Here is a 26,434-nt window from a genome sequence, read left to right as displayed (position 1 = left end):
AAGAAATTAAATGGCAATAATACGTAAAATATTCAATTTAACTACAAGTAATATGCTTTCGAGCCTGTATTCCAGACTGCTGTAATAATCTGACAAGAATAATTTTGAAAACTTAAGTTTTAACCTAATGAAATGACAAAGAATTTTAAATACAGGATTAAAATGGTACTTGTTGAGTAGTTATAGTGAAATAACACACGGCATCAAAGGCATCATTGTGGCAGTATCTCAAACCTGAGGCACCAAAGCTCAAAACATTTTCCTCCGATAAGGTCAAGCCTTTTTTTCTAAAAGAAGTAAATGTGTGATATTTTCCAGTTCACTGCAGAATTAACAAAGGGGTGATATCGTCAGACCAGCCCTGTAACAGTACAAGTTTAATAGGGGGACACGACATCGAAATCTGGTGATCATCACTTCTGATTGTCAAGAATGGCTCCACTGCGATTTCCATAGATACTTGGGTGATTATATTCCGTCCACGTAGTTATTGCTTCCATCCTATATGTGTGGATCGCTGATCTTCTAAACCTGATTGCGGTGAAGTATTCTAGCGATGAGCGGGCTAAGGCGTCGGCAATTTCATTTAATGTTAACCCACAGTGACCTGGGACCCATACTAATTTCAGGTACTTCAGCTGAGACGGAACTAAAGATCGTAGCGGCGTAATGGCACGAGAGGTGTGAGAAGTTGTAAGAGCTGTGCATACTGAGAGCGAATCAGTAATTATTACTGCACTGTTCTCAATCCTCAGAAGTTTTCGCAGTGCCATGATGACTGCCATTAGCTCCACCTCAAAAACAGGGGTGAAATCGGGTAGCCTCAGGGCAAATGACCAGCCAGTTGATTGGAAGACTATTCCTACGCCTGCCCTTTCCTCATTGACAGAAGCGTCTGTCACTAGTGCCGTGTATTGTCTGTCAGAAGCGTCTGTCACTAGCAGCGTGTTGTCACTAGTGTCGTGTGTTGTCTTCTTTTTTTTAGCAAGCTGTATTCGGCTCTCTAAATCTGCATGGGCACACCAGATTGAACAATCGGATCTAAAGCCAATTGTTGAAGTTTTAGTATTGACTTGCCTTCTATCCAACTAGTGATCCTGCCGCGCAGAACCCTTTCTATGAGTTTGACCATGTTAGAAGTTAAGGATATAGGTCTTATATTTCCTATGTTGAATCCTGATTCCTGTTTCTTAGGTATTGGAATTACCTTCGCTATTTTCCAATCATAAGGAATCTATGCATGCTCTAAAGAATAATTTATAACATTAGGAATTTCACATGGAGATATCCTAAATAATATTTGGATCATAGGTACTGTAATTCCATCCAGACCTGGAGCTAAAAGGGGTAACTGCCTTATCACGTAGGATAGTTCCGACATTGTAACTTCCTCAAAATAAACCTGGTTTGTACGAATCTGAAGTTTATGTAAATCTGCCCTCTAAGCCTTTAGCGATTAAATCTAGAGCTTCAGTCATTTGCTCGGAATATAGAAGTTCATAATTTGAAAATACTGATGATTGCAGGATCTTTCTTCTTCTCATGTATCGAAACAGTGCTTTCTTATTTTTCGGTTGTGAGAGGAAGTCGTAATGTCTACGATCATATTTCTCTTTTGCTTAAGCACTGTGAATTTAAAATTAGCTGCTATAAATTTATAATCAGACCAGTTTTTAGGGGATTGATTGTGAATAAGCTGCTTACAAGCTGCCTGGCGACGGCGATGATCTCGTGTGCAATTCATTCCACCAAGGACTAGAGAGCACCCTTCCGGCCGACTCAACGATAAATTGAGCTCTTTTATAGGCTCTTTTAATAATTGCATTTAAGTTCATCGCTTTGCAATCATTACTCTCATTGGAGGAAGCTGATAAAGATGATGTTAGGTTATCTCTAAATTTTTTGTAATTCACAAAAACTCTGACTTGAGGGCAAGGAAGGGTTCTCGGGCAAGAAATTTCAACACTTATAGGAAAATGATCACTACTTGTGGCACAGTCCAGCGCTGCCCAGGACGAGCTTGAAATACTCGAACTTACGAAACTTAAATCTAAGGCTGATCAACATCGATCTCGAATAAATGTGGGGGTTCCAGTGTTTAAGCACCATAGATAATTATCTGTTGCCCACTCCCACAGACGTTTACCGCACTGATAAGTTTTAAAACCCCAACACGTGTGATGAGAGTTAAAATCGCCGACTACAATTTTCTTCTTACACCACGATCTGATTGCCATATCCAATCATCTAGTATCTTGTACATCGTCCGGAAAGTACACATTAATTACGGAGAAAGGTTGGCAATTGGGTAATGTGACGTCTATCGCAAAAGTTTCACATTCTGGGGACATGTACTGGATTTTTGCCTTTGAACTGATTCTGCTAGAGATGAAAAATGCTAGTCCTCCACCTCTGGACGTGCGGTCTAGCCTAAGCGAATGGTAACTGGTTAAATAAAACGGTTTATCTATAGAGAGCCATGTCTCCTGTAAAGCAATTATATCTGGGGTGTATTTTGAAGACAAATATACTATATGAGTTATTGAAGAGTGAATTTATCTGTAATTCCAATGGAGGATGTTAATTGACCCTATTTTTCTGAAAGAATTGCCTCCGCAACTGCCTTATCCAGAATGGTTTCTTTTAAGAAATCTATCTTTGAGAGGCTTGTCTTGCCCTTCAGCCATTCTTTGTTTTTGCATGCTTGGTGAGGATTTTTTTCGATAGAGGGAACCTATGCGTTTTGCTGACCTAGAGTCCAACTACATGTCATGAGACTCTTCAGTTTCGTCATTTACATAATTCCTTTGGTTCTGGTTGTCGTCTAGAGAGGGTCCAGCGTGGACAAAGTCAGACGATGTGGTTGCGGTTTCTACTTCATTAATCGGTCGTGGAAGCTCTGCAGTCTGAGAGATTATATTATTCGCCGGCTTTCCATATATGTGAGCCATTTGGTTGTTCAAAATTTGAGATAGAGTCTTACAATTGTTTGGAACAAAGCGCTTCATAGTCTTTTCCATTGTTCTTTTGACACCACTTCCGCTATTTATTGAGACAAAGATGCATCTGCCAACGTGGTATGACAGGCTGCCACCCCTGCATAGCCCTGACTTCTAGCCTGAATTTCAGCTAAGGCCTCTTTTCGGGAGCAGTGTCTGCAATCTATGATTTCGAGAATTTAAATTTTTCGAGCCTTAGCAGAGCAATTTGAATTGTCCACACTTGCGCTTCATTGCATAGGCAACATTTTTTTTCTTTGCTCTGACACTCATTTGCGCTGTGAGGCTCCCCCGCACATGTGGCATCTAAGAGCGGACCTACAGCCTTTCACCGTGTGGCCATAACCCAAGCACTTTACACACTGCAATGGTCGAGGCGAGAGCGGTTCTACTCGATAGATAAGGGGCCTTGCCTTGATTTCCGTTGGTCGGCTCGATCCAGCAAATATCACAATTACCGACTCCGTAGGGACTTTGGTCTTATCAACCACACGGCTACACCTAAGAACAGAGAATGCACCAGCTGCTGCAAACATCTCCACTACCTCCAATGGAGTCAAATTAATGTCTACGCCTCGCACAAACCCTTTCACGCATGCTAAGGGATAAGAGATGAATGCGCTCACCGGCTCGGATGCAAATATAGAACACTTCAGGAGGTCTTCCACTTTTTATCTTATTTATTTTTTGGTCTGTCTGTCCTTCTTTACAATTTTTTTTCTTGCTCTGTGTTTCACATGTGCCTCCTCTATTTCTAATTTTTATGTGTGGTTTTGCCTGCGTTACGCCAAACACGGGTTGTTCTTTTGCCAATGATGGTAAGCGCTCATCGTCGAGACACTCAAAGAACAAATGGAAGAAGACGTCTCCAGTGGGTATGAATCACAAGAGAAGCTGAATAAGAGTGCACGCTCGGTATGCTACAAATGTGAGCGTTATGTCTTGTGACAAGGACAGCACACTAAGGTGTACTACAGCACGGCCGCCTACAGTGCTCCGCACATAAAGGTGATGCGCAAAAGCCAGTGCACGTATTTAGTGTCACATTGTGCTCGCTTTCTGTTTTCATTGCATTTGTAACCTAGGTCCTGTCACGTGTGTGCTTCATCATTCATCGTTGCAAGTCTGCCCTGTTTTTCTTCTTGGAGAGAAGTGCACATTTCAATTTGCCTTCAGCTGCAAGAAGTGTTATTGCAAAAGTGAACACAATTAGTAATATGTCTAAGTGGGGTTGGATATAGAGAATTACCCCAGAGTGCTACCTTCTTCTTGAGGTTTCAGAGTATCTCTCTGCAAAACCTTTGGTGATACAACAAAGTCTATGTGCTGTTGACAGGGTATTTGCATGCTGCTTTGGTTGATTGGCTGTGTTATTTTGCAAGTCATCAGAAATTGACCTCAAGGACTGTACAGAGTGTGCCGGTTGTGATATTGAAATTTGCACAAACAATGTTTGGGATTGAGTCAGTGATCACTTTTCTGGCGTGGTAACCATAGGTCGGCAAAAGAAAGTGCAACTTGCAGACTCACTCAAGAAAAGTATCTTGCCATTTGAACTGGCACTCGCAGATATTTTCTTCTACAGAACTCACATGGACTCAGACTCAACAAGATATTACTCACCCTGATTCACTCAGACTCAAACATACAGCTCAATTCGAGTCTGAGTGAGTCAACACAAGAGTGAGTTTGCCGACCTGTGGTGGCAATGTCTTTTTATGGTGGTGTCCTTAGAGGCTGTAAATGCTATTCCCAGCAAATTGGAAATGGTATTTTTTTACTGTTTAACACACTGGCAAACTAGAAATACACAAGAATGTTTATCAAATATGTCACGCCCTCTGACTGATTGAACCATTAATAGGTGCGGTCATCGTTTTTTTTGTTTCTTCTCAGGGAAGAGACATAAACACATTTTCAAGCCATAATTCATTGTGCATTGCATTGTAGGGTGATCTGAAAATAAGTGGCAACAAGGTACACACAATTGTTACATGGAATGAAGTGGCAGACGTGAAGTCACCTCTGTTTGCATAGTGTTCTTTTTTAATCATTGTGCTTCACGCTTCATTGCAAATTCTTTAGTTTCCACTGCATCTGAAGTGCTGAGATCTTTCTGTTGTTAGATAAATATGCTATAAGGAGTTTCACTTGATGCCCCTGTTAAACCTTCAGCTCCAGCGTTAGCGAAATAAGGATGTGCTAAAAATTATATTAGAGTCGTTTGAAAGAATAGCATTTCGAGTGTTTGTTTCTTTGTTTGGAGCAACCTTTATAAAAAAACCAGAGATAATGAAGTCACAGAAGGTATAGTGAATGCTGAATGTACTACTTTAAGTATATTGTAATTGTGGTGTAGATGTGAAGAAAGTAAGGTAGAAAACAAAGAACTTGCTGCCAGCAAGGACCAGACCTTTAATCTTCGAATGCGAGGTTTCAGGGGCAGTTCCTGCCGGAAATGCATATGGTACGTTTGTGTAAGCATACATAGGTAAATTGAGGTTTACCCTCAGCATTCTTTCTCACACGGAGACTGGAGCAGTTTATGAGTTTTGTTACTTCAAGCAGCTTGGTGAATGCTCCTGACAAATCTTTATTTCCTCACTTTTCAATGTCACCACCATTTAACCCCAGTGGAGGATAATTGTACCAGCTAGCCTCTCTAATTTGCCTTTCATTAACCATTATGTCATTTGCTAAAGATTCGCAATTTTTCAGTGCGCATAGTTGGCAGCTGTAAGTCATCACCATGGCCAACCACCTAGTCTGGGATATCCCCCAAGAGAGCGGGTGTTCAAGTGTCAAGTGTGTGGCAAGAAAGAAATATGCTTTACACAGACGCCAACTGATTCATACGGGCGAGCGCCCACACAGATGCAACGACTGTGGCAGAACCTTCAATCAGAAGCTTTTTGTAGTATCCTGATAGCATATATTCTAATGTGAAGAATGAAGGGACTTCCCAGTTCATCAGAAAAAGTTATGCATAGTACCCAGCGCACCTATTTTGTTTTGACGCTGTGTTCCCTTTCTGTTTTCATTACGAGACATGCGTTCTTCCTCGTTCATCATTGAAAGTGCCCTACTCTGTTTGTCTGCTTGGAGAGAAGCACACGTTTTTACTTTCGGCAAGTTGGCAAGATGTGTAAGGGTAGTAGATCACCACTAAAGTGACCAGAATAAGTCAGGTGTGAAAGCTGCAACATTCGGATCGGAAGATTGCAGGCTTGGCACCTGCTGGAAATGATTATGGTTTACTGGTGTAGGTATGTACAAGGAAATTTAGGTTTGCCCCCGGCGTTCTTTCCCACAGTAGACTGCTGCACAAGTTATAAGAGTTGTGTCTCTTGAATCTCTTCAAGCAGTTATACGTATGTTCTCATCATTTCTATCTTTCCTGACTTTTTGCTGTCACTACCCTTTAACAACAGTGTAGAGCAACAGTGCGAGCTAGCCTCCCCATCTTGCCTTTTGATAATGACTCTGTCATATTCTAAAGATTCACAACTTTCCATTGCGCAGACTTGGCTGCTGTACGTCATCGCCCTGACTGGCCACCTCGTCTGGGACCTCCCACGAAAAAGCAGGTGTTGGAAGGTGTTGTGTGGCTACGCTTCAAGAAGAAAATGTGATATTGTCACGATGAATCACAAGTACTGGGGGTTTGTTAAACCACCGAATAGCTAGCGCTGGGACGATGCGTCAGTCGTGGCTGGCTCTCGAGTCGAGAAGAGGCAGGCAATCTTTTTTCTTTCCTCCAGGTGGTAGAGCCGCTCTTGCAGTCAACCCACTACGTGTGGGTGGCAATATGCAGAGAGACACCAAATGATACACACGGGGGAACGCCCATACAAATGCAACTACTGCAGCAGAGCCTTCTTTCATAACAGCCACTTGACCACGCACATTCGCATCCATACTGGTCAGAGACCTTACCAGTGCCATCTCTGTCTCTGGAATTCCGCACACACACATATATTGAAGGCCATACAATGATGTGTACAAAACGTCCATTATTCTTTTAAATTCTATGGCTGGTAACCACTACACAGTGTGCTATTTCAAAGTAGGAGCATAAATAGCTTTCAAACAGCTGCTACAGTATACGATACCGGCTAAGTAATGATATTCTATGTGCGCGTTTGTGTGTATGTTTTCATCTGTGGTTCATTCATGCTTCTATGTATGTTACTGATGTTTACTTGCTATGATAATTACATGAAGTAAATAGTGGTCACTAATTTGTCTACGTGGAAAATTGCACTTCACGTATTATTATATATGTACGTACTTCTTTAGTGTAATGATCTTGATGTGGCAATATACATGCACATATAAGCGCCCGTTCAGTAATGTAATAAGTATTGGAGTCAGTTCCATTTACGAACGACTTTGCAAGCTAGTAATTTCAATAATCAGCATTTTTATATTTTCACTTAGCATTAGGTTAGTGCTTTTTGTGACATGTAAACGGTGTAGGCTCAGGGCTAAGGGTTGGCTGAAGCCCCCAGAAAGCAGACAGAGGCAGCGTTAGGAGCATGACCTTTACTGATCGCGCCCAAGCTCAACTGCTTGGCGACCGTCTTTTTCCGTGCCCGCGTGAACCAAGAACCAGGGTGATACCCAACCTGGTTAGTATTTAGTTAGTAATTAAGCAGGCCTTTTTAAAGTGCATGTTTAAATGAATGATGTTTTAATATTGTTTGAGTCTAAATGCGTTAATGATAAAATGATGACTTAGCAAATCATCGCGCTGGGATTCGAGGAAGCTCCACCTTGGTTACGTGGGATCGCCTGCTAAGGCTGGTTACCCAAACTAATGCTTTCAAAATTCTATCATGGGCTCTCTCTATACGGTTCAGCTTGTACAACAGTTCATCGCACACATGGTTCACACAGCACACAGTTTATCATGTATAAATGTGTGCTGCGCTGACCTACATACCTTTGCGATAGAGTTTCAGGCAAAGGCACCCATGTGGGTGGGCAGGGGGGATAGTATTGCAAAAAAGGGGGATAATATGTGGTGAGATTACGCGCAAGCTGGTTACAAAAGCTTGCAGTAAATACAATCATAGCACTGGTGTCATCACAACTTAGAAAAGCGCTTTTTCGAATATGCGTCGGAGTCGCCGACAGCGGCAGAAGCAAAAACAAAGTCAAGGAGGTGGAGCCAGCAGGTGGCTGCGGCAGCGAGGGGGAAAAATCACAAGGTGTAAGTTGGGTATGCCGCCAACAGCGCAAAGCTGCCTTGATTGTTTTGTTGAGGTGCTCCATCCGGCCACTTGTTTTTGAAAAGTAACCGTCAAACGAGATTGCTATGTTTTAGAATCGGCATCCAGTTTTTAGTGATTCTGGAGATTGATATCGATGTGTTTGAATCCTGACAACACATTCTGTTTGGAAATGACACATACACGACACATGGAAAAGGCTGTGTTTCAAGAGATGTAAGCTGACATTCTGTGCAAACTACAGCTTTATGCTCCATCTCTTTACTATTTTCATTCTTGTAGAAATAAGTTCTCGTTGAGCAACCTGCTAGCTGAAATGAGTTTGAGATCCTTGACTTACAGTCTCTTGACGGCGTCTTTTGAAAGCTCTAAGTGATAGTTCCTTCTTCTCTTTACTGTATACGTACGATGAAGTGTGAAGGGTGTTTTTTGCATGCATACTCACATGATATAGAAAAGATTAAAAGTCTACTAGTGTTATACCTGGGTGCTATTGCAGGTGTTATAAATTGTATAAGGTTGTTTCTATTGCATTTTTCGTGCTTATAAAGACAGGTAACAATTTTGTTTAAAGGATTTTAGTAGCCACATGCCATATGGTGGCGCTTCACCCAGAAGATTCATTCCCTTTTGGACTCCATGCATCAACTATTCTTCCATTAGAAATAGCTGCCCTGACTTGTTGCTCATTAATTAGTGCTTTCATAGTCTTGGGCCGCTAATTGGTCCATGCCCCAGTGAAATCTGTTAATAGAGCAGAGACAGGCATGATACTTGCACAGCTGCAGGCAAGGCACAAGATCTGTCGATCTTTCTCACAAAGTATAGCAATTGGCCATGTGTGTGTAGGGTGCGAGTGATTTACTTATATTTATGTATTTATGTATATGCCAAAATTGTATTAAACGAACTCTGTCCTGAAACACTGTTCTAATAATGTGAAGTATTGTACTTCACCTGAAAACTACCTGCTTTGTGTCTCAATTTTCTTTGTTTATCTTTTATTTTTTTATTTAATAATACTGTCAACCCTCGCTTGAGGGTCATAATAGAGAGGGAGTACAATAGTAAGTAGAAACAGAAAACCAATACAACTGGCACTCAAATAGCAATGCACACAAGAAACCAAAATTGGCAGTACTAGTTCAATTCAACCATGACCAAAATAAGCATCAATTTCTCTCAAAAGATTGCACATCGGTACTATAAAAACATGATGGGGTAAGTGATTCCATCGTTGTATAGCACCTGGAAAAAATGACCATTGAAAGATGTAAGTGCGAGCGTTGAAAGGTTTAATGGGGGCATCATGATCCAATCTAGCGCTACATTTTCCGGGAAAGCGTACGCACTAGTCTTTAGGTATTTTTAGGTTTAGGTTTTTTTGAAAAGGCAAAGGTGTCAGCTTGTCAGTTAAGTTTTTCAAATATCATGCAGCAAAAATTTCTTTGCCATCCATCTCAGGCTTTTGTTTGGAAATCCAGCGAGTTCTGTGCCATAGAAAATGTTATTGTCCTTGTTCCAGCTAATCACCTGTGCCGTATTGGCATTCCCGTGAAACTTGCTTCAGAATTTTTGCATATATTCAGAAATGTGATGATTCCCAATTTAAAAGTGGCATAAGCAATATTAGAGGGAGTCAAGTTTTTTTCATTTTTATTTATTTATTATCACGATTTGCGTGTTTATGTTGAAAACATACACAGTGCTTGTTTAACAAGCTGTGCTTATCGACAAGCTGTACTTATGTACTGTGCAACTTGTGCTTTTTACTACTGCTCAACACCTTAACAAGCATAAAATATAAACGAATTCACAACTTGTTCCTTAAAGGGTAATACATTGTTATCTAAAGGAAAGACATCTGAACAAACTAAGCAAAGCAGATTTCCTCAGTTATGTCACACTTGTTAATTGGACGATTCAATGAACTAAAGTCACGAAATGTCTACTTTTCATTTCTTTGACGTGCTTAGGCATGTTTGAAAGGCACAGTTCTTTGTGTAGTATGGAAAAATGCTGGACAAGGAACAAGAAGAAACAGTGCAATTCGTAAGTGTTCTGAGTTTAAGAAATGTTAGATGTGTTTTATTGACAATAACTTCAATTCATGACCTGTCTAACTAATTCGTGGCAATTCACGTTAAATGAACACACAATTGTGCCCGCAGTGCGTCAACACGTCGGGATCGTATAGCACCGTGCATGCTACACATGGCACTGCGCACTCATAGGCATAGCCTGAGATTTGTAACAAAAAAAAAGTGGGCTATTCGTGTCCACCTAAGTTCTAGTTAGGCTACTTATATCTGCTAGTTGTATTTATTAATTTCAGCATACTGTTGACCTTCAGGCCATTACAGAGGTGTGTCACAGTTGTTATAGCATACAATACCAAACTCGACAGCCTTTCAGATACACTAAGTATGACATGTCAAATAATATGCAGGATGATCTAGCAATACAACAGAGCAAAATATAGTGCAAAACAATATAGTATAACACAATACAGCCGCCCAGTTATTTGCTGCTTTTCTCATCACATTAACATAGCAAGAGTGACAAAATAGCAGTGCTAACATAGCAAAGTCAATATGTCAATCTTTTAGTTCAGGCTGATTGAAATACTGCTTGAGTCCACCCTTGAAATTTAAAAATGAGTTACATCAGAACAGCAAAGAAGGTAGTGAATTCTATTGTCGTATAGTTTTTGGGAAGAATTAATTTGCATATATATTGAGGCATTTCTGAGGTACTTCGTACATATACTCATTAGTTCTCAGAATTCTTACTCTTTACAGCATTAAGTAGTAATCTATATTTATATTTAGTTTTTTGGCTGCTAGAAAAAAGAATTTTGGCTAGCTTGTTTTTGATGATCTCCTAGAGTTGGAGGACCCAGAATACGTACGACTTCTGTTATTGGTTCTTTTGAGAAGTATTTTGAAAGGATGAACCTAGCAACTCTCCTCTGTATTCTTTGTAGCATTTTTATTTGTCTAATGTCTGAGGGTTGCCATATATGATATTTGTATATTTCAGAGTATTTAGTCTACTATAACTGATGATTCACTATATTTTACATCATAACAAGGTTCAACTACACAATGTTAAGGTTGCAACCATGAGAGCACCCAGACTTAATTAAGTGGCTAGATAGAACACCAGTCAGAGGTAGTCACCTTTGGCTTGCAATCAAACGCTCTGCACATAAAATAGTCAAGTTCTGAACAATGATGTAGTGCAGAGCCCGACCTGGTGAGATGACAGCCTGACTTGGCGGTAATGCTGAAATCCATCAAGTTTTCCATGGCTGGGCTGAAGAGGTGTGAGGGCGTTCTGAAAGTTTTTGAATGCTCGAGGTTCGACCTTTGCAGTCTAGATCAATGTCTTCAAGATTCGTAACCAAAACAGGAAGCGTAGCTGCAAATTGGTGCAGCAGCAAACTATAGCAGTGTAAAACTGAGGGGACAGTGGATCTTGCACTCTTTCCATCCTCTTCATCCTCACTTCTTTGTTCCTCCTCATGCTATACTCTACAATGTGCGTCTAAGCATTGCCCTTTTCCTATCCTCACACAACCTTTTTTTCCCACCCCGTGATGATTCCCTCTATACCCTGTTTGCTTGCCATATGCTGTATCATATTGTGCTATATATTATGTGTTACCATTCCTCCTTGCTCTAGTTCTTTTCTTTTGCCCGCTCCCTTACTATAATACACATGGGTATGCTACGCTTTCCCCTCTCTCCCCTCCTCATCACTGCTCTTCACACTAACTATATATATATATACCCACTTTATATACCAACTATACCCACTCCCGCCTTTTTCAAAAGCGGCTCCCTGGGTGCCGCCATAGTCCATTCCGAGCGGCGCAAATTGGCGCGACTACGCTCTGTAGCGGGACCTCCAAAAAATGCACTGCTGAGGCTTTGACTTCAGCTACAGTGTAGTACACTATACCCAAACTTATAGTATAAATTAGCAAGTGTTCTGTGACTATACTTCAGCCTTTGTACTCTCGCGCGCAGCCCAACACGGCGGCGTTTTTTTTTTCTTTCCCGTGAAAAGGGTATCACTCACTTACAGCTATGCATGCGCTATGCTTTACAATTCCCCCCACCTCATATTTCTATCCTTTTTACACTCACTTTCCTTTACTCCATGCTTCCACATAGGCCGAGTTAGGTGTTCTGTGGTCGAGTTTCGAGCGAGCGCCGGCCGCGGTCGGAAGAGCTCTGCAGTTAAAAAATTAAAACGAAGATTTTTTTGTACCATAGTTTGACCAACATCATCACCGCTTCGTGTGAGACGGGGGTGCAGGTGATCATGGTCGTGTTCGAAAGCTTTGTTCTTTACTGTCATAAAGTTGTGAAGAGTGAAATATTCCCCATTTCCCGTCGAGGGCCACCTCTATCGAACCTTCATTAGCTCCATCGCTATCAGCAGCAGCAAGAATTAGTTACTCCATAGGTGTTCTTTCTAGTTTGGCAGGCATGGAGGGAAAGGAGTGGCAGTTTGAAAGATAGACACATGCTGTTCATTTACAGCATTAACATGCATTCTTTGCAGTTGTTTATAACCTGCGAGTGTTGTTTTATTGTGCATACAGTTGGCGGGACAGTTTTCGATTGTTGCTATGTGGCCAAGCTTCACGGGGGTGAAAAGCAGTGGTGACTCGGAGACTGCAACCTTTCATTCATGATGACAACGAAAACAACTCTCCGTATGGTTGATGACATGTTGAGTGAACTTGTGTGGCTGCAGCTTAGAAGTTGGCCCGTGTGTTGTGACCTGACAGAGCGCTTACTGTATCGTGTGCTGTCATTTCTACTTGCGTGTTGATTCCCTTTTAGTGCATCGCACTTGGTTGCGCTGCATAGGAACTGTCCGCTCTCGGCGACTGCTGCGTTTGACAATATCGTGTTTGGTTCCGATTTGTGAAGCTTCTCTACCGCAGTCGTCGGGTGTGCGTGCAGACAGCGATGTGAAAAGATGCCGTGCGCGCGTTGATTATGCCGCTGTCAGACGGGCGATTTCAATCGCGATTTGACTCCCGGAGCGCGATTAGGATTAAGCAGCGACCATTGTTAATCGCGATGATCGATTCCGCTCCATTAATATTTGGGCCAGGGGCGGCGCCAAGATTTCTGTAGAAAGCTGGGTGGGAGTTCGTCGTTGTAGCCGCGAGATTGGCAAGTTGTGCGTTGTGTTTTGACAATGTTTGGACCGGAGAGCAAAGTGAGGAAATATGGAGTGAACTTGAGCCCCCTTGAAATGCAGAACATGGGATGAAAAGCTAAAAGGCGGACTCATCTCTCAACTCAATTCTCAAAAAAGGACACCTAACTGAAATGCTGACGAATAGATACACTGCGCTGAGCTAATCTGACGTCAGCTCTGCAAATTCTGCCTGTTTTAACGCTCCTGTTGTACATGTGTGTCTTGCATGTGTGCAAAGGAATGTTTTTTTGGCCGCGCCAATAGTGCTGGCAGCCGGCATATTACCCTTGAAAACGAGTTGCCGGCAGTTTTTCCTTATTGGCTGCCCATGACCATCAGACTTATCTGCCGGCACATTTCTGGTGAGCCTGTTCTGCCGGCTTGCTGTATCTTTAGCTTTAAGCCGTCATATAGCGATTTTTGCTCTCCGACATTTCGCAACACTGATCACTATTGTCAAGGATAGTCAAGGACCTGAGCTTCCCTAACGTAACCTAACCTAATGCGCCCCTCAGGCATTGTCCAGGCAGTATGCGGCTAGCTCGCAGTGCCGCTTGTTTCAAGTGTGCTTCATATCGTGAGACGAGCATCTCTCAGGTGGACAAGATCACACCTATGTCCCGGTATTCCTCTAGCCTGGGCAGCTCCTCGCCGTTCGGCAGTACCAGACCAGCGCCTCGGCCAACTCTCTAGAGGACGTCACTTGAAATCCTCCATAGGACTGAACTGCCAGCACCCGGTCGGTCGATATACTCTACCGGCTGCTGGCAATATAGACACTGCCATGTTTTTTACTGGGCTAGTTTTTGTCACACTTCAGACAGTTAAGGAAGAGAACCTGCATACAGCACGATTTTTTATTTACAGTTACATTGCATGTGAGCATACACCTGATATCACACTTTAAGAGTGTGACAATATTGTGGTACATTACTTTGATTTTATGTGACTAGTACGTCAGTAGGTATCAAAGACAGTAGATTTAGTTTAAAGGTGTTGAATTCCGCTAAAACGTATGTAAGTCTAAATTCAGAACCATCTTTGAATTTTCAATCTATAGAGCCATGACTAGTCATGAACTCCAGACCTTGTGCTGAGCAGCAGAGAGCCGTAGTGGTGATTACAGGTTCGGTAATTTGGAAAGAGGATAATATTCAAGCTTCAATGATATACTCAACATGTTAGCTCATAAAGCATGCGTGTTCTCAATATTTCCATTGCACTTTTATTCAGCTGAAATCCTTATGTCGTGCCCTCTCTCATTCATTACAGATGCTTCGGCCACTCTGCTGGCCAGTGCATAGAAGAAAGCATCAAGGGACCAGAGTCAACATATGCTGAAAACAACTTCAGGCCTTGATATATCTTACTGAACAAGTCTGGTGAAATTGCAACACTGCAGTTACTCTCATGCCCTCATTATAAATTTTCGCAGAGATGCTGAAGTTTGCGCACCTTGATCTAGTCTGTGAAATTAGGGTCTTGTTGGGAATGAATTTGCTCATGAGTATAGATGCCTTACAAATGACATCCATGCAGAAGATTGCTATATTCCAGCCTTCTGGAAACCTTTCTGTAGTTGCATGCTTTACGGCCCTGTAACGCATCTTACCTGGATTTTGAATAACTGCACTCATATAAATAGTTGTACATGTGTAACCATATTGCCAGGCACAACTACTTTTGCAATAATGAAATACTAATGGTGGTAAAAATTTGTAGGCATATAAGTTGTGGCACAATCTTGTCAGGCCTTGTGTTCTTTTCACCCTTGTCCTTTCTGCCAATGCAGACATTGAGATATGTTGCTACAACATGGCTTACTTTAGAATGTTTTGGATGAAAAACAAGACTAGCAACATGCAGGGTTATGGCACAGAGGTGCAGCTTGAGAAGATGTATATGGTTTTTGTTTCCCTATTCAACTGTTGTGTTCCTGTGATGTGCAGATAGTTATTACCTTTACAAAGCATCTTTACAAAGGAAATCAAACTGTTCTATAGAAAGACAAAACATGTCATTGTGCCCCAGCGTTTGAACTAGCAACTGCTTATGACCACTGTTTCTGGTAATGAGTGTAGTTTGAACATTTTTTGTTTGCCTGTTTCAGTTTTCTTGCTGTTAATGTACAATGTGGTTATCTAAATGTTTCAAAATGCCTGGCCTCATGCGCAACAGTACTTGGTCGTTGCTTGTAACATTCTCTAGCATGAAGCAAATTTCCTTTGCTTCGATTTTATAGCTTCTAGTGGACATTTGCATCATTTCCTTACTCAGAATGCCATGTACAATGAATGATGAATCGAGGAGCACAAGGCTTATGCGCACAGCGCATTCTGTGCTTGCTCTGCCACATTTTGAATATGCCGAATAGTGAAATGGATATTTGGACGGTTTTCTGTACATACAGTTCATTTATTTTACTGCCAATTTGTGACTTTTATTTTGTCATTACCTTTTGAGGTTCTGTACTACTCCTAGCTTTCTTCAATGTAACACTTTCAGCGGGAAATACTAGCCCATAAATACTGTTTGAGGAAGGGGTGGCAACATTTGTACATGATTTCTCAAAACAGTTCGGGAAAAAACGAACAATATATTAATATCATGTAGGGGATGTATACTCCTTCAAGGGTTACTGACACGAAATTTTTCACTTTTAATTTTTTTGCATCAAATGATAGGTCGAGCCCCCGAGAGCGTAGGAAGTGTACCAGTATTCATGATTGTGCCCTGAAAAATTAGTTAGAGCATGCTTACAAAAGCTAGTTTTGGTTAACTGTGCCCTGACGTCACGATAGATGGATGGATGGATGTAGCTGTACCCTTTAGATTGGGCGGAACCTACCTAGCTGTAATACTTATTGAACCAACCACTCGATTTATCTTTTTTTTTTTCTTTAAATAGCGAAGTTGAAGACTGGTGCTTTGCAGTGAAGGGTTTAATTTTCACTCGTGCCTTGACTTTAGCCACGAATAAGATAACCTACTTCTTGTTAATTCTACCCGCTTGAAGTCTATTTTGCACTCCCTGTCCTTAAACCCCAGTGCTTTGAAAAACTCTGCGCCGTCATCCTGAACTACAGGGTGAAGCCCTTCACAGAACATTATCAAGTGTTCAGCAGTTTCCTCCTCCTCTCCACACGCACTGCATATCATGTTTACCCTTCAGTATTTGGCCCGATAAGTCTTGGTTTGCAATACTCCTGTCCTGGCCTCAAACAGTAGAGAACTACCCCGAGTATTATCATAGATCCTTTCCTTGGCAATTCTCTGCTTAAAAGTTCGATAGATCTCTAGTGCCTACTTCCTAGTCATGCCAATTGTACACATATCGGTCTCCGTTTCTTTTGCATTTTTCTTAACCGATAGTTCTTTTTGGTTTGACCCCCTGCTGTTTTCCAAGTAATTACCCGTCAATTTTCTGGTTCGCTTCCTCCATTTTGTATCGACATTCTTCATGTACAAGTAGCTGAATACCTTCCTAGCCCAACGCTCCTCCCCCATTTCTCTCAATCGCTTCTCAAATTTTATCTTGCTGCTAGCTTCCCTGCCCTCAAATGATGTCCATCGCATATCACCTTGTACTCCCTGATTTGGTGTATTCTTGTAAGCTCCTAAGGCAAGCCCATCTATTCCACGTTGCTTAATTTCTAGTTTTCCTTGAACTTCTGATCTCATGCACAAGACCGCATTGCCGAACGTCAGACCAGGAACCATGACCCCTTTCCATATTCCTCTCAACACATCATACCTATTGTAATTCCACAGTGCCCTGTTTTTCATTACCGCTGCATTCCTGTTACCTTTAGTCGTCACGTATATTTCGTGTTCCCTTAGGTACTCGGTCCCATTGCTTATCCGTACGCCGAGATATTTGTATTTATCTGTTATCTCTAGCGTGACCTCCTGTATTCTAAGCTCACTACGTTCACTGTCATTAAAATTCATGACTGCTGATGATTGAAGGGAGGTCAGGGGGCCGCAGTGTCTGGCCGCAGCGCGGAGCCTCCGTGCTGTGGCCAGACACTGCGGCCCCCTGACCTCCCTTCTCGCCTGTTCCTTCCTGCCTGTCGCCTTCTCCGCTACTCACGCCTTCCGTCTTTTCAAGACTTCACGGGGCAAAAGATTTCAAGACTTCACGGGCCATGATGACAAATTCCAAATCAAACGAATCCTTCTTCCTCTGATAAGTGTATATCTTTTATTCACGTGCACATACACTATTCCAGACTTCGCTTGTTCGCTTCACAAACACGCTTGATGACAGTGACCGCACGGCACGAGAAGGCGAAGTGCACGCTGCCATTATTTGTGTTTTGTTGCTTGACGTCATCACAACTAGCCAGACTGCTGCGTGAAGTCGTCAGGAGTAGTACTGTAGCCTGACGTCAAGTTAGTGTCGATGTCTGAAGGTGCGCCCCGAGAAAATTGACATGAAATATCAGCATTTTCTGAGCCTCGTACTTGCTGAGAGCTGTCTCTGTATACAGGAGATTTGCATGGCAGAGTAAACTCTCCTCCCCAAAAAGATGTCAGTACCTTTTCAATACGTCATATATTGCATGGCTGAGGCATAAAATCGTGCCAGGCATCAAAGGATATGAATTGAGCAACAAGTAGGCGTTTTCAAGACTCGCACATTACGAAGCGCTGCAACATATTTTATCATTGTCAGCCGTGAAACCATCAATAATGTGATCACCTGGGCAGATTCGCGTGCTGGCTTACAGAAACAAAGTGAGGTTTTCGCTGATTTGCAAAGTAAATAGTACTGGGAACTCTACAAGTGTGCTTGCAATAGGCATTCAATAGCACTTTGAAACAACTGATGCTAGGTGCATAGTCATTAGTTTCCTTATGTTACAGGCTGAGGCATGCACCGATAATTGCAGAAGGCGAACAATATAGAAGACATTGTGCACGAGGACCGATTACGCTACATCGATCGACTCTTGATGGCGAAGCTCAAGCGTGGTCCAAATCTATATTTGTGGGGTTGGGGGGGGTGGGGGTTATACTGGCATCGGCACTGTTGTTCCAAATGCCTGGTAGTGTCATACGGAATGTTAGCCGTGCTAAACGTTTTAAAATTTACCCATTGGGGGATCCCATGTTCAGGTATTTATGGAAAGCTTTAAATGCATTCATACTGCTCTTGCACGCACATGCTTTGCCATCATAGTTTATAAGTGCTGTGCTTCGCCTTCCTGGACTCGGTTCCATGTTTAGTACCTAACGTCCTTCTTGTGTAATTTGTGGCACTAGATGTTGCTGTGTTTTAAGGCAAAAGTTTTTAACGTCTCATACTCGTCATATCTGGTCTCCTGGCACGGCTATGGCGTCTCCCCATGAAGCACTGGGAGTGTAAAAGACAGACATGGCATAGTCAGTCGAACGGCCACAGGCTTCTACAAAACACACATGGCCATTCAAAATTTTCTTATTTTTCACAGTAGCGATACTCTTACACCACTTTGCTTTAGTTGTACTTTTTGTCTTGCCAAGACTAACTCTGTCCTTTTGCTGAAAATGCATTGTTCTGACTTTTCCAGACATGTGCTGTTGTTCAGGCCAGCCAGCTCATCTGGGCTCTCGGAAGGTAAAACACACGTGGAAGTGTTCCGAGTGTGGCTATACTACAAGTAGACACGGTCATATGGCAGAACACCGAATGACACACACAGGTGTGCGTCCATACAAATGCGACTACTGCGGAAAAGCCTTCAACAAGAAGTGCAACTTGGACAGGCATATTCTCATTCACACCGGCGAGAGGCCTTACCAGCGCCCCCTCTGTCCCTGGGATTTTCCATTGAAGACAGACCTTAAACGCCACTTGCGAACTCACAGGCGCAGCAAACATTTGCCTCGGGGTGCACACGGTGTGAACCGCAAATGAAAGGGCTGAGGAGACACGTAGTGCATACGTCTTGTTCTGGGGCTTCAAGTGCGTTGCCAAAAGTGCTAGGCCTGGGGCTACTTTGTCCATTCCCCGATGGAATCTGCAACTCTGGGCCATGTAGAAGTAGTTCACCAAATTTATTGGATGGCGTGACGAATTTTGAAGACTTGCTCATGTAGGTGTGCATTGGACTGTGTGTGTAGTGGCTGTCAATCATTATGTATTTTCATTTGTGTGTTTATTTATGCTGCAAATTTTTAATGCATCAAGTAATTTATGAAGTACTGGTTTCTTGTGGTTTAGGATTGAGTCGTTCCTGTGGCTTGAGAATAAGCCACTTTGTGTGCTTTTTCTTTGTGATAGTGAATGCTTATTGTTTTTCACTGACCTGTGTTCTGTATGACTGTCTGAGCTTAACATTTATTTCAACACAGAAACCTTCCGTAGTTATATAATTCCTTAGTTGTAGCAGTGAGATTTCATATGATGTTCTTGAAGGCCTCGTAAACCAACCAGAGGCCGAAATTCAGTTGTGGTGGGGAAATTGTGCATGAGTGCGTGACAAACACGGAGCCGTAAGAATTTTTTTACATGATGCAGTAATAGTGGAGTTAGACGTGTTTGATTATCCCAACAAAGCGTGACGACCACACCTTTCACTCTCTCCTGAGCTTTTCTTTGCTGGTATCTTCTTTTATGCCACTTTGCTATTTCCCCGAGTGCCTCTCCTATAGCCCTCCCAATCTCTCACGGCATATGTCATCATTGATGCGCTGCTTGAAACGTCTACTTCTGGTTGCCGCGACTCCGGCCGTCAACTCCCTCAGTTTTGTTATAGCTGCGTGCTTGTTGGCGAATTGTGGCGGTATGGACTCTGCGTTGCACACACGATTTCAAAGGATCGCCAATGCAATGGAATGGTAGGGTGACTGACGCGCCGTGCCAAGCACGTGCTGCATGCATGCGGCGAACACGACGAACAACAACAAGCAGCGCGGACAGCTTCTTGCAGACCGACCGGGAGTCGTAGGCTCTTGCTTGACCACTCACAGCAGATTTGGCATGTTTGTCCAGTGTGTCAGAGATGTGGCACGGCGTGTCACGCGGAGGCCGAAAGGGCCGGAAAGAAGGAGGGATCGTTTTGGGGAATTTGTGGCACACTGGCGGCTCGTGGGGCTGCCTTGTGTAGAATCGTTGATCGCGATGGCATTCCACATACGATGCGCGTGTTTACTTGAAATGCTTGAAGAAATATCCGAGGTGGTTTCCGAGCCCGATAAAAGTGGACGCATACTAGTGTTATTGACTCTTTTCTGGGCAGCTGTGTGGCTTCCGAGATGTCTGATGGCAGCTCCTGTCAAAAAAAAAAAAAAAATGCTTCTTGGGCCTAATATTACTACAGGTGACGGCCAACAAACCATTTGTTTAGTGGAGCCAAAAAGGATGTATTTCATGATGTGTTAATTTTTGTGCACCAGTTTTGTTCCATGTCACACATATATTGTCTCTTTCTAAGCTTTGAAGCACCGCCTGGTTTTGTGTTAACATTTAAAAGCAAGGCCATTTCTCACGATCTTTGGCAAGTTCCGTTTATTTCAGACTACATCAATGAACTTGAACTGCTGCTGCTTTTATTTTCTGCAATATCATCAAAATTACCATGTGCTTATGTGCTTATAAAGTTATGCCTCTTAGGCTTCCTAACGTACCTTGATAGCATACATTATCATGTGAAGAACGAAATTGCTGCCCAGTTCATCAGAAAATGTTATGCACAGTACCCAGTGCACCTATTTTATTATGACACTGTGCTCACTTTCCGTTTTCATCACGTGTCTTGCGCATGTCCTCTAACTTGCGTTCTTCCTGATTCGTCATTGCAAGTCTCCTCCTCCGTTTGTCCACTTGGAGTGCACTTACTTTCAGCTAGTTAGCAACATGTGTAAGGGTAATAGATCATCACCAAAGTGACCACAATAAGTCAGTTATCAAAGCAGCGGTGGATATAACGAATCACTCCCGAGTGCTACCTTCTTGATCTTTCAGAATATTCCTTGCTGCAAAACCTTTAGAAATTGAGAAAATTTTATGCCGTAGACAAGTTTTTCAATTTGGTTAGGTTGATGGAAGCTTGCAAGGAAGATGGAAGCGTTGCAAGCTTAAGATGGAAGCTTGCAATGAAAAAAATCCGTAAGCAGGGTTTGTGTACAAAAGCCAACGTTTGAATCAGTGGACTTGTAGAAACCTCAGCTCGAGCACACAACTGCTGTTAACAGGTTTTTTTTATCATCACATACCTGCAGCTTAACACTTTGGGTTGTCGTTCCAACTCTCATTTGCTGGTATGACCTCTTTCTCAGTGGTTATTGAGAAGCATGACGTAAAGGTGAGACCAGGTCTATATGCTGTATAGCTGCCGAAACAGTAGCATGCCAAGACGCAATGTTAATTGTACTGAATACTTTCAAATAGACTCCATCAATGGAAACGATTATGGTGCACTTGTTAAAACACACGTAACTAAGAAAATTTGGGTGCACCTACAGTGTTTTTTTTTTCACGTGTAGATGTTAACACAAGTTATGAGAGTTGTGTTTTTCAAGCAGTTATGTAAATTTTCTTGTCATAATTCTATGTTTTCTCACTTTTCGCTGTCGCTAGCTTTCAACCCCAGTGCAGAGTAGATGTTCTAGCTAGCCTTCCTTCAGTAACAGGTTTGTCCTTTGCTGAATATTCACTGTTTTTCATCACGCAGACTTGGCTGCTGTACGCCGTCGCCCTGGCTGGCCACCACATGTGGGATCTCTCACAGAAGAGCGTGTGTTCAAGTGTCAAGTGTGTGGCTATACTACAAGGTACAGGCTTAATCTACGGAGACACCAAATTATTCATACAGGCGAGCGTCCATTCAAATGCGGTTACTGCGGAAAAACCTTCATTCAGAAGACCCACATGGTCGGGCACATTCGCACCCACACCGGTGAGAGGCCTTACCAGTGCCATCTCTGTCCCTGGAATACTGCACGGAAAAGTCATCTTACACGCCACTTCAAAACTCACAAGTGCAGCCAACACTCACCTCAGGGTGCACACGGGTGAATCGCAAAGAAAAAGATTGAGGAGACGTCTTGTTCTGTGGCTTCAAGTGCGTTGTCAAAAGTGCTAAGGTGAAGACTACATCGTTCGTGCCTCGGGGAAACCTGCAACTGTGCTGCTTGAACGACATAAAGGACGTGTGTAACTCCAGGACACGGGCCAACAATATGCAAAACTTAGTGGATGTTGTGATAAATGTTGAAGACTCGTTTATGTGGGTGTGCATTGAACTATGTTTATGGTACATGCAAGTGATTATGTGCTCTAATTCGTGTCTTTGTGCATGCTGCAAAGTTGCATTGCATTAAGTGATTTCTAAAGTACTGGTTTGTTAATGCTCAGGATTCAGTCATTACTGCAGCATCAGAATAAGTCACTTGATGTTTTTTTTGCGAACGCCTCTCATTCTTCACAGAGGTGTGCTTTGTGTCGTGGTGTAATGATAACACTCATGTGTCTATATTTCTACGATTCTTTACTTTTAGCAGGGAGATCACTCGTGATTTCCTAACGAGTGTACATATGTTCTTACTTTCTTGTGGTAAGCTGTGTGGCTTTCAAGATGTTTTCATGCCTGATGGCAGCTCCTGCCCATTTTTTAGAAAGAATGCTCCTTGGACTTATTACTACATTATTCAGGTGACCGCCAACAATCTTTTGCATTAAACGGAGCCAAAGATGATGTATTTATTTCATGATGTGTGAATTTTTGTGCACCAGTTGCTATATTCTATATCGCACACATACTGTCTTTTCTTTTTGCTAGGTTTGAAGCGCCACCTGCTTTTGTGTTCACATTAAAACGTGAGGGCATTTTTCACGAGCTTTGGCAAGTTTCATTTATTGCAGACTACGTAAGCGAACTTGGACTGCTGCTTCTGTTATTTCCTGTGATATCATTGAGATGACCATGTGCTTATACTTTTATGAAGCTGTACCTTTGAGGCTTCTTAATGTACTTTGATAGCATACGTCTTAATGTGAAAAATGAAATTGCTACCTAGTTCATCAGAAAAAGTTATGTACAGAAGCCAGTGCACCTATTTTATCATGACACTGTGCTCATTTTCTGTTTTCATTACAAGTCTTACGCATGTCCTGTGCAGTGCTTTCTTCAGTCATCATTACGAATCTCCTCCTTTGTTTGTCTACTTGGAGAGAAGTGCACATATTCACTTACTTTCAACTAATTGGCAAGAATTGTAAGGGTAATAGATCATCACAAATGTGGCCACAATAAGTGAGGTGTGAAAGCAGGGGCGGATATAACGAATCACCTCTGAGTGCCACCTTCTTGACCTTTCAGAATACCACTTGTTACACAACCTCAATTAAATTAAACAATTCTATGACGGATACAAGTTTTTCATTTTGCTTAAGTTAATTGGCTGTGATATTTTACAACTCATTGGAACTTGGCTTCAAGGGACATTAAAGTCAAGTAACAATTTACGTCAAAGTGAAAGCTCAATGTATGACAACATCTAAAATGACAATATTATTAACAACAGTGCCCTACTTACAGAGAAATTAACGTAAATGCACAACAACACAAGCGCCGCAGTAGGACATTTTCAAAATGAACCCGATGACATCAAATGGACCGCCTACATTTAATCACTAGTAATTGATCTAACTGCACTAAATAAAGAACCTTCCCTGCATCGAGAGATGCAATAAAATTCAGCTTGTTTGTTTCTGTTTGATTCATGAAAGAAAAAAAAAAAACCCGCCGGACGTTACTATGGGGAATGACGCGAGCGGTTCAAAAATTCAAGTTTCGCGTGGTTACACGAGACAGGTGGTGTCATCTAGCGGGGAGTAGTTGAAACAAAAGTGTCTGCAATATCAAAGCCAATGGCGGTAAATTGATCAATGGCTGTTGTGGCCGCTGTGGCTCCCGCTGCTTTCGATCTGCTGCTACTAACGCAGTAAAGCCGGGTAACGTTGCGCACGACAACAGGGACGCGAGACGGTCCGGATGGTCCGCTTCTTGAGGCGGGTAATTTGAAGTGCGGATGCGGAGCACTAAAACATAATTTCATTTCAAAGTAGGTCCATTCTTGGCACGAAAGTAACACTACGAGGTTTCTGGATCGCCATTTAAACAATAGACGTCGACTTTTGCCTTTAGTGTCCCTTCAAGAACTATACAGATATTAGGAATGTAGCAAGTGTTAAATTAACATAGGTACAAAAAATGGTCGGGGGCAAGTCAGCAGTTCTCACTATTCTTTTTTGCCATGGAAATGTCTTTGTAGTGGACTACTTGAAATCTGTAACAACCTTTTCACGATATATGTCGATGCCATTTTTGTTGTTTAATATGTTAGGAAATATTGCAGGAAATACACAAATAAATAATTTCAAGGCTGCCTTTTTTATGTGTTTTGACATGCTCTCTCACTTTTCTCGATGTTGTTTAGGGTGGGAAATGCTAAATAGAAAACCGGTGGCAACAAGACATGGCGGTGTGACATGGGACCAAACGAAAGACATGAGCTTCCCTCTGCTTCATTTTTGTATTGTGTGAGAGTCATTGTGCCTTACGTTTCATTGCAATTGGTTCACTTGACACCGCATTCAAAGCGCTCACTATTTTCTGTCATTGCTGGATGAATAAGCCGTTCTTCTGCTGCATCTTAACCACTTCACAATGTTAGCTCCAGTACTAGTAAACAGACCTTCGATGAAAAGCCATATTATAGCGTTTCGTAGCTTTAAGATCGCAAACAAAGAAAAGGGTTCTTACGTTGATGCATTTGCAGCCTTAAAATTATGCATAAGGGTTCTCTCACATTGTTCAGGCAACAACGCCTCACGTGTAGACGGCAACACAGGTTATGAAAGTTCCGTTTTTTCAAGCAGTTATGTGAATATTCTTGTCGTAATTCTGTTTCCTCACTTTTCGCTGTCACTACCTTTCAACTCCAGTCTAGAGTAGTTGTACTAGATAGCTTTCCTTCAGTAACAGCTTTGTCCATTGCGAAATATTCACCCTTTTTCATCACGCAGACTCGGCTGCTGTACGCCGTTGCCCTGGCCAGCCACCTCGTGTGGGATCTCCCAGAGAAGAGCGTGTGTTCAAGTGCCAAGTGTGTGCCTATACTACAAGTAGACACAGTCATATGGCAGAACATCAAATGACACACACAGGCGAGCGTCCGTTCAAATGTCAGTACTGCGGAAAGACCTTCACTCATAAGTCCAACATGGTCGCACACGTACGTATCCACACTGGCGAAAGACCATACCAGTGCCACCTCTGTCCCTGGAATTCTGCATGGAGGGGTGAGCTTACACGCCACTTGAAATTTCACAAGCGCAATGAACATTTGCCTCGGGGTGCACACGGTGTGAACTGCAAAGGAAAAGGCTGAGGAGACACGTGGTGCATACGTCTTGTTCTGGGGCTTCAAGTGCGTTGCCAGAGGTGGTAAGCCTCGGGGTATTTTGTCTATGACATCTGGAACTGCACAGCTTCAACAGCATAACGAATAAGCATGACATTGAGCCATGTAAAAGCAGTTCGACAAACGCGTTAAATATTCTGACGAATGTCGTAGACTAGCTCATCTAGGTGTGCATCGAACTGTATGTGTAATATGTGTGCGAATCATCATGTACTCTTATTCATGTGATTATGTATCCTGCAATGGTGTAATGCATATCCTGCAATGGTGTAAGCTCGTGACATTACCCACCGGCGGCAAAAGGATCATCCCGGTGTGATCAATCCTCGGGGCGGGAGTAGTATAGTTTAAGTTTCGAGATGTGCACTATATCGGTTGGGATTGAAGGTGTTGCTGACATGTTAAGGAATGGAGAAATCTCTAAGGTCATGCTGGTGACCTTGCGTATGACGCGGCAAGGGCCAACGTAACGGGACATGAGTTTTTCGCGAAGACCGACTCGTTGTGATGGTAACCACATCAAGACGAGTGACCCCTGGGTGTACTGTACGTTGCGTTGCT

At 42.5% G+C, this 26,434-nt stretch overlaps 1 protein-coding gene and 1 long non-coding RNA gene across 2 annotated transcripts; both read left to right on the top strand.

Annotated features, from left to right (window-relative positions):
* Nucleotides 1-2,349: 2,349 nt before the first annotated feature.
* Nucleotides 2,350-24,839, top strand: LOC142772294 (uncharacterized). Its single transcript, XM_075874492.1, has 4 exons — nucleotides 2,350-2,418; nucleotides 6,768-6,983; nucleotides 19,015-19,061; nucleotides 22,106-24,839. Exons 1-4 carry the CDS (start codon nucleotides 2,350-2,352, stop codon nucleotides 22,461-22,463), a joined length of 690 nt encoding a protein of 229 aa, XP_075730607.1. The 3' UTR covers nucleotides 22,464-24,839.
* LOC142771876 (uncharacterized) lies at nucleotides 12,436-16,952 on the top strand. Its single transcript, XR_012886194.1, has 2 exons — nucleotides 12,436-13,821; nucleotides 14,732-16,952. It is a non-coding gene; the product is annotated as an uncharacterized LOC142771876 (long non-coding RNA).
* Nucleotides 24,840-26,434: the final 1,595 nt, after the last annotated feature.

The sequence above is a fragment of the Rhipicephalus microplus genome, chromosome 9, assembly GCF_043290135.1.
Source record: "Rhipicephalus microplus isolate Deutch F79 chromosome 9, USDA_Rmic, whole genome shotgun sequence".
NCBI classification, from domain to species: domain Eukaryota; kingdom Metazoa; phylum Arthropoda; class Arachnida; order Ixodida; family Ixodidae; genus Rhipicephalus; species Rhipicephalus microplus.
The sequence above is the reverse complement of the archived record's forward strand: the minus strand, read 5'-3'. Positions and strand labels throughout refer to the sequence as shown.